The sequence below is a fragment of the Nematolebias whitei genome, chromosome 13 (genome assembly GCF_014905685.2).
Source record: "Nematolebias whitei isolate Nwh7 chromosome 13, NemWhi1, whole genome shotgun sequence".
Lineage (NCBI taxonomy): Eukaryota > Metazoa > Chordata > Actinopteri > Cyprinodontiformes > Rivulidae > Nematolebias > Nematolebias whitei.
Window position 1 is genome coordinate 20209920 of NC_056510.1, and position 12466 is coordinate 20222385.

The 12466-nt window shown below is 37.3% G+C and overlaps 2 protein-coding genes across 2 annotated transcripts in view; one reads left to right on the plus strand and one right to left on the minus strand.

Moving 5' to 3' along the window:
• Positions 1–1280: 1280 nt before the first annotated feature.
• On the plus strand, positions 1281–4776 carry rdh1 (retinol dehydrogenase 1). Its single transcript, XM_037686153.1, has 5 exons — positions 1281–1316; positions 2522–2852; positions 3791–4049; positions 4319–4482; positions 4553–4776. Exons 1-5 carry the CDS (start codon positions 1281–1283, stop codon positions 4774–4776), a joined length of 1014 nt encoding a protein of 337 aa, XP_037542081.1.
• A 77-nt stretch (positions 4777–4853) lies between these two features.
• lrp2a (low density lipoprotein receptor-related protein 2a) overlaps positions 4854–12466 on the minus strand; it is a 57526-nt gene continuing 49913 nt past the window's right edge. Inside the window, exons 70-78 of the mRNA XM_037686950.1 lie at positions 11491–11610; positions 11232–11322; positions 11002–11069; positions 9884–10001; positions 9653–9773; positions 9338–9448; positions 7437–7550; positions 7273–7344; positions 4854–5856 (exon numbers count right to left, since the gene is read on the minus strand). Of these exons, the coding sequence (XP_037542878.1) occupies positions 5686–5856; positions 7273–7344; positions 7437–7550; positions 9338–9448; positions 9653–9773; positions 9884–10001; positions 11002–11069; positions 11232–11322; positions 11491–11610 (986 nt within the window). The 3' untranslated portion in view covers positions 4854–5685. The remainder of the gene's footprint in view (positions 5857–7272; positions 7345–7436; positions 7551–9337; positions 9449–9652; positions 9774–9883; positions 10002–11001; positions 11070–11231; positions 11323–11490; positions 11611–12466) is intronic.

Sequence of the window (12466 nt, forward strand, 5' to 3'; positions counted from 1 at the left end):
TTTATGTGACACTGAAATTTCATTTTTTTTCATTTGTAAATCATAATCATCAAAATTACAAAAAAATAAAGACTTGAAATATGTCACTCTATGCATAATGAATCTATGTAATATAAGAGTTTCCCTTTATGAAATGACTGACAATAAAAACCATAATATTCTAATTTTAGATGCACCTGCACTGAGTTCATGTCAGATGATGAATGAATAAATTCACTAGTCTTTGCATTTTAAAACAATATACTATTTGAAACAGTGTCATTGTCACCTCTGTTAACTTGAAAATCAAGTTTTGTGACAACTTTTAAAAGAATCTGTTTAGATTCACAATTTCTGCATTTGTCAGTAATATTGAACAAAGTCTGCTGTGTAACGTTTGCTTAAAAATGTTGATTTGAGGGTAAAGGGAATACAGTCATGAACCCAGGACTTGTACACTTGTCTGGCGTATTGCACAAGCCCATACTGGTGAACATTCACCTCCTGCTCCTATATCTTTTATGGACTTTGACTCCACGGACACGCTGCATGGCTTCACCTGCAGCCAGTCAATTTGTTAGGATTGAAGGTGAGGAAGCAGCAACATCTAAGGAGCTATAACCATGGTATGTTTACGTTATTGTTAATAATTTGCATGTTCTGCTACTTGCGTTAGAGTTGATCGACACATCAAAAATACTTGTTAATTAGTGGACAGATTTATATTTGGGGTATATAATGCCATCTGCTGGTTGAGAGACAAATTTGCATGAAGGAGTTACTAAGTGGAGACTCTGGAACTTAAACTGCTTTACAGATCATCAAAACCCATATTTCACCATCAAGAATGGAGTTAAGTTGTAAAATGTCTGTTGAGGCAGCTTGTTCTCTCATGTCCTATTAGAGATGTTTGTTTTCCTCAACGTAATAGTTGCAAGTCATGAGCCGCTGCTATTTTTTGTGGGTTGTAAGCAAAAATGTTTGGGAACTACAGGTTTAAGACAACATATATTAGTTTTGTTCTGTGTGCTGGGGTTAAATATATAATGAACAAAAATATAAACACTGCAGACCATGTGTAACCACACCAGCCAAGGACCACCACATCCAGTATCTTGACCTCTGAGATCACCTGAGACCAGCCACCGGAGCAACTGCTGCAACAATCAGTTTGCATAACCAAATAATTTATGTACAAACTATCAGAAACTGTCTCAGGGAAGCTCATATGCATGCTTGTTGTCCACAGTTGGGTCTCCACCTGGCTGCAGTTTATCATTGTAATCAACTTGAATGGGCAAATGCTCATATTCAATGACATATGGCACGTTGGAGAAGTGTTCTCTTCACAGATAAATCCCGATTTTCACTGTGTAGGGCAGGTGGCAGACTGGTGCATATGGCGTGCAAGTGAGATTTGCTGATTTCAACGTTGTGAATCGAATGGCCCATGGTGGTGGTGGGGTTATGGTATGGGCAGGCGTGTGATATTGGCAATGAACAACTGGAGCTGGTGTTACAGGTGGTCTGCGGTTGTGAGGCGGGTTGGATGCCAACTGCACCCTCCTTCAAATTGCAACATCTGTGGCATTGTGCTGTGTGATCAAACTGCACATTTTAGAGTGGCCTTTTATTGTGGTCAGCCTAAAGCACACCTGTGTAATAATCATGATATTTGTGAACAATATTTGAGAGAAAATGGCCTTTTGTGTGTACATAGAAGAAGTCTTAGTTTGAGATCAGATTGTGAAAAATGGGAGCAAAAACAAAAGTGCTGTACATATTTATATTTTTGTTCAGTGTATTAAGTTTTGCACAAATGATAAGAGGTTTTTCTGAAGCCATTTAATAAATAAATTAAGTATTTTATTACTTGGAGCAATATTCACTTTATTTTCTACATGTTATTAAACAATGCGAGTGTTAAGACAAGAAACAAAACTGACACCTCGAGACTAATAATTCTGAGTAAAAATGTGTTCACAGTTTACTTTTCAGACATATTAGTCAAAAATTGCAGTGAATCTGTTTTATTCTGCTCACAACGAAAAAGTTTTACCCGTTGTTTTGTTTTGTTTTAAGAAACTAGAGCATTTTCTCAAAAGCTGCCGATGTGTAAAAACTCAATTTAAAGGCTTTTTTTTTTAATGTACAACTTTTTACTGATTCTGCTTGTGATAAATAAATGCAGCTGTAAATAAAATATACCGTTTATTCTTATAAAATTTGATGACGTGGAATAATAAACAACACTGAAGTCCTGAGTCATGCTCAATAATCCAGAATCTAAGGTTGAGTTTTGTTTCACTTGAGTTTATCAGGGTTTTAAACGTCTTCAAATCTATTCAAGTTTCTCCACTCAGGTGTCGACTGTAAGTTATTTTGCACAGATTAGCAGATTTTTCTCTTTTTGTAACCATCGTCTTGATGTTTTTTCCCCTTCAACACTTACATTAATATTTATATTTTATAAATATATTCATTTTAAAATATATATTTGTTATGATCTTCAATTTAAAGCTGCATTTGTTTTATATTTTAGGTCCCGCTATTACACCTAGCCTTTACCTGTGTTTTACTTCTGGCCATCTTTGCTGTTGTTCGCTGGTTCTTCAGAGATTCTCAGAGACTTGATGGATTCAGTCAGAAGCATGTGTTCATCACAGGCTGTGACAGCGGCTTTGGGAACCTTCTGGCCAGACAACTGGACAGAAAGGGCTTTAAGGTCATAGCAGCATGTCTCACGGAGAACGGTGCAGCAGATCTGGCTGCAGCAGCCTCCCCCAGGATGAAGACCCTCCTGCTGAATGTTACAGACAGCGCCAGCATCAGGAGCGCAGTGGAATTTGTGAGGAGGGAGGTCGGGGAGAGAGGTGAGCTGGGCGGGCAGCAGGAGGTGCACACCACTGATAGGGTGCCAGTCAGAGAGAAGCACTGGGGGAGATAAACCTGGAGCATCGTCCTCCTACTTATGTGTTCAGAACGTTTTCTGCTCCTAAAAAGAAAGGTGGAAAAATCTCACAGGTTGCAGTTTAATAACCAGAAACAGTCAAATAAATCCTCGCTGCAGTTAGATTAAAAACACTGGTTCACCTACAATACAAAGAACATACTGTATTAGTGACAGAAAAGTATTTCATTAGTATTTTGATGACTTTTACTCTAATGCATTTATTTTGTACTATCAGCAAAATGTGGTTTACGTCACAAAATGATGCTCAGCGTTACAGTATATAGTACTACAATTTTGTTGCTGGTGTCCACACAGATGTGCAGCTTACATAACATCTGCCCTTCATGCATCCATTTCTAAATCTGAATATATATATATATTTTTATCAGCTCTTCAAACTAGCTATTTCTAGATAAATAACTAGAAACAGCTATTTTTAGTGCTGTAATTGTTTTTTTATTTTTTTTTATTTTTTTATTTACATTTTTATTTTAAAATGCATGTAAATCAAAGCAGGACAACTGTAGTAAATTAGCATAACTCACATATATTCACCATTATTAGGCAATATAAAATAGCTACTGTGAGGTTTAGATGGCCAAAAATATCTAATTTTATTAAGAAACCAACGAAAATGCAGAAAACATTTAAACCAGAAGTTTTTTTTTTTTTTTTTTTTTTCTGTTGAACAACTTTTAAGGGATGCTGTTTGGGAAACATTTATATTCGACAGAGTGGCAACAGACAAATAAAACGAAGATTTTAGTATGTTACACACACGTCTCTACTCTGATAGATCACATTATAGCCAAATCCTTCCACTGTTAGATCATACATGTTGTTATTGTTGTTGCACAGGTCTGTGGGGGCTGGTGAATAACGCTGGCAGGGCAATGCCTATCGGCCCAACAGACTGGATGCAGCTGGAGGATTTCACAAAGGTCTTGGATGTGAATCTGATAGGGCTTATTGATGTGACCCTCCAGTTTCTGCCTCTGCTGAAGAAAGCCCACGGCCGAGTGGTAAACATCGCTAGTGTCCTGGGGAGACTGTCGCTGACCGGTGGAGGTTACTGTCTCTCCAAATATGGAGTGGAAGCGTTTTCTGACAGCATCAGGTAGCAAGACAAAAACAGGGTTAATGCACATGGCTGTGAAACTGATATAGACGTAATGCCACTGTCAAAAACACAAAGATGAAAATTGAACACATGCAAAAACAACAAAATGGAAAAGAGCTGAAAGGCTTACAGTGATGGTCACTGTAAAAAAAATGGTTTAAAATGAAAATAATAAATGGACCTTGTGATGGAAAAGGGGAAACGCGCAGTAAAGTCAAGCTTTTCAGTTATTTCATAAAAACTCACTGCCTCGTTTGTCTTCGCAGGAGGGATATGCACCACTTTGGTATTAAAGTGAGCATCATTGAGCCTGGTTTCTTCAAGACAAATATAACCAGCCCAGATCTAATTAGTGCTGACCTCAAGAGGCTGTGGGCACGCCTTCCTCGGGACATTAAAACCTCATATGGGGCAGCGTACCTTGAAGACTGTGAGTAGATATGCATCTTTAAAATAAAAACACGTTGTGCATTACTCAGTGAATTGTTCTTCTTTGTCAGATGTGAGAATGCAGAACTTCTCTTTGAGGATCTTGCGTAATTCAGACATTGGTAAGGTGACCAGGTGCATGGAGCATGCACTAACTGCTCGCTATCCACGCACACGTTACGGAGCAGGCTGGGACGCTAAGTTCTTCTGGATTCCTCTGTCCTACCTCCCTTCTTTTGTGGCTGATTTTATTGTCAGAGTCCTCCTTCCTTTACCTAAAGGTGGACTAAACTAAATATCAAACATATCGTACTGCATCTGTAAAATCTGTGCAACCACTTAATCACAACAAAGTAAAACGTGACAAGACTGTGTTAAAAAATAGGACATTTATTCATTTATGTCTCAGCAGCAGCAGTTTCATTCATACGGGCTTGTTCTGCACGATCACAGGCGCAGTTTGTTCTCGTGATACAAAATAAATCAGTGTGTGAAGAAGTCATTCAGTTTGTTTAGAAAAATGTCTACATCTGCGTCTTTTGAGTCTTGTGTTGCTTGTCCAAGATCTTTACGTCCAAATGCAGGCAACACATTTAAGTACGGTTTCGTACTATTTTAGTTTTGCCAGCAACAATATCAAAATCAGAATCAATATCAGCTTATGTTCCTCCTTAACGTAGACTAGAAATGACTTAAAATGTCTGTGTTTAAAATCAGATTTATTTTATTGTGCTTTAATTTGTCAGCCCTGAAATGAGGTATATTCAACATGGAGTAAAAATATCTTCAGCTGGTGGCACAAATATCAACATATTTCTCCGGTAACCTCTGATCATATACATTCAATATGCAGGTCACATTTTATACTTGTTATAGTGTGTGTTTATGTTGAAAAATTTAAATCTAGACTATGTTCTGAAAAAAAATCTTACGGCCAAAATTTACAAATATACAACATATTAACATTTCTATCAACAGCTTCAGTGCAAAGATATACATATTGTACATCATAATAAAGAAAAAAAACATTACCACAAAATTGGCATAAGAAATGTCAGAAGGCATTGCGACAGAAGACTTTTTTTCCTCCATTATATTGTTTTTATCTGTCTTTAAACAAATTACGTTTTGTACACAGGCTGCATAAAAAAAATAAATTCTGTGCAAAGTGTGTTTCTTCGATTCCCGTCCGTCAAGAGAGGGGTTATACGTCGGTGTCCTCTTTAACAAGGTTGGCCGTGTCCTTAAAACTGTCCTCGGTTGGTGAGAAGGCGCTGGGACGATCCTTCTTTGGGGGTTTGGTGGCGGGGACGAACGGAGACGGCTCCGGAGCAGAAGCGTCCCCACTGCTTCCAACAGGCTTTTCATCCTTCATCTGTAAAATAATCCAGATTGTAATCTAATTTATGTCTCTGTTTTATATTCTGTATAATAGTGTGAATGTTTATGAAGCATTCACACTATTGTGATCCAGTTTCCTTCCGTTAGTTGTTCAGAGTCTTTCTCATTCCACAATTTTTGTGCTATTTCAGCAAATCATATCAAAACGTTCAGCTCGTTCAGGAGAAGGGTGCTATGACTTTTAGTATTGGTGCAACTTTAGCTTTTTGAAATATTTAGCCTTTTCTGCCACTTTTTTTCTCATGGAAAATGAATTGAGCTAATTTAACATCCTTCAAATGTTTAGATCAGTTTACAACCTTTTACTACTTCTTTCATATTTTGTTCTGATTCAGCTTCTTTCAGCTTCCTTGTGCAAATTTGAACTTTTTTCCAGCTACTTTCAGCTGTTTTTAGCTGTTTTTTTCAGTTGTTTTATGAGCCTTTTAGATTCTTTCTGCTAACTACAACATTTGGTGCTTCTTCTAAATTATTTCTGCTAATTTCAGCTTGTTATGCTCCTTTCATATTATTTCTGCAAGTTTCAGCATTTTCTGCTATTTCAGCTACTATTTGGTTATTTTTATGCTAATTTTAGCTTTTTCAGCTAATTCCACATTTTTTTACTCATTTCAACTTTTTCTGCCTAATTAAGCAAAATTGTGCTGTTGTCATTTCCTTCTTGTAATTTAAGCTTCTTTCTGCCTTTTTAGCTACTTTTCAGCAGTTTTTTTCTTTTGCTCATTTCAGAGTTTTCCAGATAATTTCCACTTTTTTGTGCTTCTTTCAGATTCGTTCTACTAACTATAATATATTTGTGTTCTTCTAACTTCCTTTTGCTAATTTAAGCTTGTTCTACCTTTTCGGCTAACTTTTTTAGCATTTTTACGTAATTTCAGCTGTTTTCAGATAAATTCAACTTTTTGGGGTAATTTCTGCTACTTTGAGCCTAATTAACTTTGTTTAACCAATTTCATCTTGTCATGCTCCTTTCAGCTTATTTCTGATATTTTCAGCTTTTTCTGCTATTTCGGCTACTATTTAGCAGTTTTGTGCTACATTTAACTTTTTCAGCTAATTCCACATTTTTTGTCTATTTCAGCTCCTTCCAGTTCTTTTTGGTAGTTTAAGCTTATTTCTTCCTTTTCAGCTACTTTTTAGCTATTTTTAGCTAATTTCAGCTTTTTAGCTAATTTCTTAATTTTTGAGCTCATTTCTGCTTACTTAAATGTAATTCAGCAAATACGTGTTCTTTGCTGTCTTTTGTTAAGTTAGGTTTATTCTTCCATTTCATCATGTTTTAGCTAATTTCAGCTGTTTTTCAGCAAATTCTTCAGCAAGCATTCACACTGCATTTTTGCAGGAAAAGCAATATCTCTTGTTATTTTTATTTTGTTTTTTTCAAGCTCACCTCTGAGTATGAAGGGTTTTCAAATGTGGTGCTCGGCTTTAATTTTCGCTTGAACAAACTCCACTTTGACTCCTGGAAACAAACGCAGTTAGTTGGCACAGCTGAACTAGTTTGGTTTATTTACAGTAAATGTATCTGGATTCATGTGGATGAGAAGCTTTCACCTGAACAGGGTTGCTGCTAACGGAAGACGTGCTAATGATGTCCACGTTCTGATCTCCATGATATGCTGGGTTCACAAAATTATTCAGCTGATCGCCACTCACGTTAACAGTCACCTGGTCAAAAGCAAGAACAGAAAGGTGTCTGAATATCTAAAGAAAAGGAATTTTGTGCTGAAGCTGTCAGATTTAAAGGGGTGATTAATGTTCAGGTCACTGGCGTCAGAAGCAATTCAATTAAATTCAATTTATTTATATAGCGCCAAGTCACAACAGAAGTCATCTCAAGGCATTTGAAATGTGAGGGGGGAACACTGGTGTGTGTGTGGGAGGGGGTGTCCTCCCCCAGAAAATTTTTAATAAAGTAGATGCCATTTCCTGCATTCTGGTGTATTTTAACGGGCTTTTAAACATCTACGTTTATGTACATAAGTAAACACTTGATTCAATAACTATTTTAGAGAGCATGGCACAAGAAGCAGCCTGAACAACAGCTCTCCTTGTGTGAATAGAGCACACTCTGCCCACCCCCCACCCCACCCCCTGCGTCGAAAACTGCCAGAAGTAACGTAGCGCTAAGCTAGCAGCGTGCAATACAGACGCATTAGCTAAGGTACAACAGACATAGCGCTCTGCTTCGCTCACACATCCTAACCCCTCAACCCGGTTAACAACTGCCAGTACTAACGTGGCACTAAGCTAGCGTGCAAAACAGAGGTGTCTCCCCCTCGTCCCCCGTGAGCGCACTGCCAAGACAGATGACCAGACTAAACACTGCATGCGGTGTGGAGTTGTTGTAGGTAACCAGGAAAACCCGGAGCGGACTTTAAGTGGTTTGAGTATTCTCCTATTAATCAAGTGGAATGGATTTGTTCACGAAGAAATAGAAACAACGTTGTGTGAACTAGTATTTTGTGGTAAATGTGTGTGTGTGTGTGTGGGGGGGGGGGGGGGAATGAATATTTTCTAAATGTGTGTGTGAAGCAGGTGGGAAGTCCTTCAAAATCCTGTGAATATTTTGCAGACACTATTTGGTTAAAGGTTATTAAACACTACGCGGTATATTTTTTCTGTTTTTTTTTATATTTTCATCGTAAATTATTTTTATAGGACCTGGGGTAGCATGTACCAATGCAAGTTCTTTTTCCCTTAGCAGATTAATATATCCCTTTTAGTACAGCTGTCAAATTATTATCACATCCTAGAAATAAGTTTTATAAATTGTAAATCTAAACCCTAATTCTCATTGTTTCAAGAATGATCTCATCTTGGTTAAATGTTACTAGAGTTTTCATTTCAATTACATTTCCTTGAACACAGAATGGAGGTCTTATGCTCACAAAGTTTTAAAAGGATAGTTTGCATTGTTATGAGTCTGTTGAGTAGTTTTGTGTAGTCTGTAGACAGAAGTCAGAATGATGTCAGTTTGGAGAAACAAAGAGACATGCAGGACTTAAAGCTACTAGTCAGACTGAAGCCTAATGCAGAATTTATTTCATCCATAAAAACGGGTAAAAATCTAAAAAATGTCTATCTAAGAGGTTCAAGCGATCATTTTAGTGCATGCTTTACCCCATATTTGCTTTAAATAGTTAATTTCATTAAATATTTTTGCCATAATGTATTTTGCAACATGTTTTACCTGAATTAATTTTAATGGGTTTTGGACTGTGTTCCAACCCGGCCAGTCTTTATTATCATAACCGAAGATGTGTTGGCAAATAAGAAACTAATGCAAAAGTGACGACTTTTAAAAGTTTACAAGTCAAACTGCTATGAAACTTTTAAGCATTACCGTAATCTGCTCTGGAAAAACAAGCAGTATATGTTTTGTTCTTGTTCTTTATATTGTAATGTTTATTAAGAAAGAAGTCATGCAGTAAAACAAATGTATTTGTGAGTACCTGTGTGGCATGAATGACAGCAGCATCACTGGACACAGGAGGAGCAGTGGCATAAAGCGGGTTCTCAAATGTGATTGGCTGTCTCCCAGCATCAATGGCAAAATTATCATCCTATGAGGAAATCATAAAGGTGAGTTGCTTTCTGTATTTGACATTTGAATTCTGCTCATATAAGCAGTTCTGAGGGTTGTGTGAAAGATTAAAAATGAGTCAATAAGTAGCACAAATGACATTCTTTGACAAAAAGTTAGTGGGGAAAGCTGACAGGAGACTTTCAGTCACTTGAAACACCATTAACTGAACTCCTGAACTCACCATCTGCATGGCTGTGTCGATAACAGACACTCCAATGTGCGATGGCCCGAGATCCACATTATCACCAGACCGAAACATAACCCCATTCCCGGTGTCAGCCGACTTCACCAGACTGCTGAGGCTGGACAAAAACAAAACACTCCAACCTGAACTTTAATCCCAATATTCTGCTTGTGATCTTCAGGACAAATGTGGCTTGAAAAACAGGACAAGAATGAAACTGAAGGGTACCTTGGTAGTTTAGGCATGGAGGGAATGAAAGATCCTGTTCGTTTGTAATTGAGGAAAACACCGGCAGCCAAGGCTCCAGTAATCAGGATGATAATAACAGCCAGGAGAACAGCAACAGCTAAAATAATAAAAATTAAAAAAACTAATCATTCAGATGTGTACTTATTGTATATTTACAGAGAGGTGCAGATGAAGAGTAGCCTCCATTCAAGGGTGTAATATTCCAAATTTGTTTTTTTACGTTTCACATAAAAATGAAATTATGCTTCAAAACATGCAATTTGTTTTGTTAAATGCACCTTATGTTCAATATTAAAGCCTAGACGATGAAATGCATGGGCAAAAACTTTGATGCTAAAAAAAACAATTATTAATGAGCAAATTGCAGCAGATTCTTTGTTCACCTATTTATGTTTAGCTTGATAAATGCTAAGGGTTAAAAGCAGGTACTGTTTTAAAATATCCTGTCTTTAGCTGGAACAGACAGTATGAATGTGTTCATGTTGCTGACTTGCAATGAGCTGGATGACTACAAGTCATTTAAACAAGTTAAACTATAATTTATTGTTGTATTATTTGGCTGATTATTAAAGAAACGTTATTTTAACGATTTAACATTACCAAAAGCTGCTGATTCAGATTTTTTTTTTTCTGAACTACTTTTTAAGCCTAAGCTAAAGTGTAACTACATTAGGTTGGCTTTTTGTTTGCAGCAGCAAAACACACGGTTAATGACTGCTGCAAAAATCTTGCATGATTTGTTAACACTTGGAGTGGGGTATGACTCACAGCTACTACCACGCCCAAATGTAGATCAATATCTGCAAAACTAGCTGAGTTAGCACCTTCTAGTGTTTGCTAACACTGATCATCAGTAACGGTCATTTTGAATCAGACTGACTACAAAAGTTAATTTATTGTAGCTGTATAAACCCTGAATGCTTTCGTATGTTCATAAAATGTGACAAATTGTTCGTGATATTTTGCAAACGCAAGAGACAAAAGGGCACAAAAACATATTACCAGGCAAATACATGATCACCTGCTTTTTATGTCAGAAGTCAATAAGTATTGGAAAATATCATTGAGTAATATATTAAATAAGTTGTTCGCTGTACCTGTTCCAGGTGGAGCACCTCTAGATTTGCCAATCTCACAGTAGCTACCAATATAGCCGTAAGGACATCTACACAAAGTCAAGATCACACACAAAACATCATATTTAACAATAAGAACAGCTTTCTGTACATAAAAAGATTGCATATTTAATCCTCTTTTGGTAGTTGAACCAATGGCTGATGGTTGGTGATCTTTGATGTCTAATAATGAAATCTACAACTAAACTCACTTGCACTTTGGCAGACCTCCTTCATCAGTGTAGCAGGTTCCGCCATTCATGCATCTGCATGCAAGAGGCATTGGAACAGGAGGCTCAATGGCTGCAGATGCAAAAGCCGGGCATACAGACGGTCAATCACACCATAGCACAAAACAATACACAAGCAGCCAAGCACAAGTGGAGAATGGATTGATGACATCAGATGCCATGTCAGTGTTTACACAAAGCTGCAGACAGTTTGAGCAGTCCGGCTGTTGTTGATGTTTACCTGCATCACATTCTGTTGAGTCAATACTGGATGGAGGAGAGCCTTGTGGGCAGGTGCAGGTGTACCCACCAGGTCGGAGGAGGCACAGGTGACTGCACACATTCTTACAGGGGTTGGGCACTGAAAAAGAATGAGCACAAATAAAAACAGTGATAAGAGTAAATGCATTTAACCACTTGACTGTTCTAAAAAAGTGTTTTAGAAACTTATTGCAACACTTCAAATGTCAAAATCATGGAATTTACCCATTGCCTGTTCAAACACATGGAAGAAATGTGTGAGGTGAGCCAGTGTAGTGCTGTGGTTCACCTCTGGTGGCGCTGTGTCATATACAATATACTTTGTATGGAGTAGGTGGTTGGAGCATGCCCATTGCTGTCTCTCTTTATATCACCAATATACATGTTTGATTACACATGTGCTGTACATAATGATATTCTACAGTCTGTCTAATATATTGAATGAATATGAGCAACATATTTCTTCTTTCTAATCAATCATAAATGCATAGTTAAAATACACAGGGTGAGGCAGAAAGTACCTTGCTGCACCAATAGGGGGCAGTGCTGCCCTATAGGGACAATGAAGCAGGTGCTGTCACTGTGTGTTCTTCTGTTACGCAGAGGGGCCGGGGTGTAGCAGAACAGTACACTTGTTTAAATTTGTTTAGACAAAATGGAAGATCATATCTCAAAACTAAAGGATTTTTCTATACTTGATTTTCAGTTGAAACAGACGGTATTAGAGAGAGGAAGAAATAAAAAAAAAAGGCTAAATTGAAATATAAGCTTCTATTTTGGGTTCATATGTGAGCATCCAATTCCAGAGGAGTCAGTGCCTTACCTGTCACAAACCTCACCGCATATCACTGATATATATCTATCTATCTATCTATCTATCTATCTATCTATCTATCTATCTATCTATCTATCTATCTATCTATCTATCTATCTATCTATATATATATATATATATA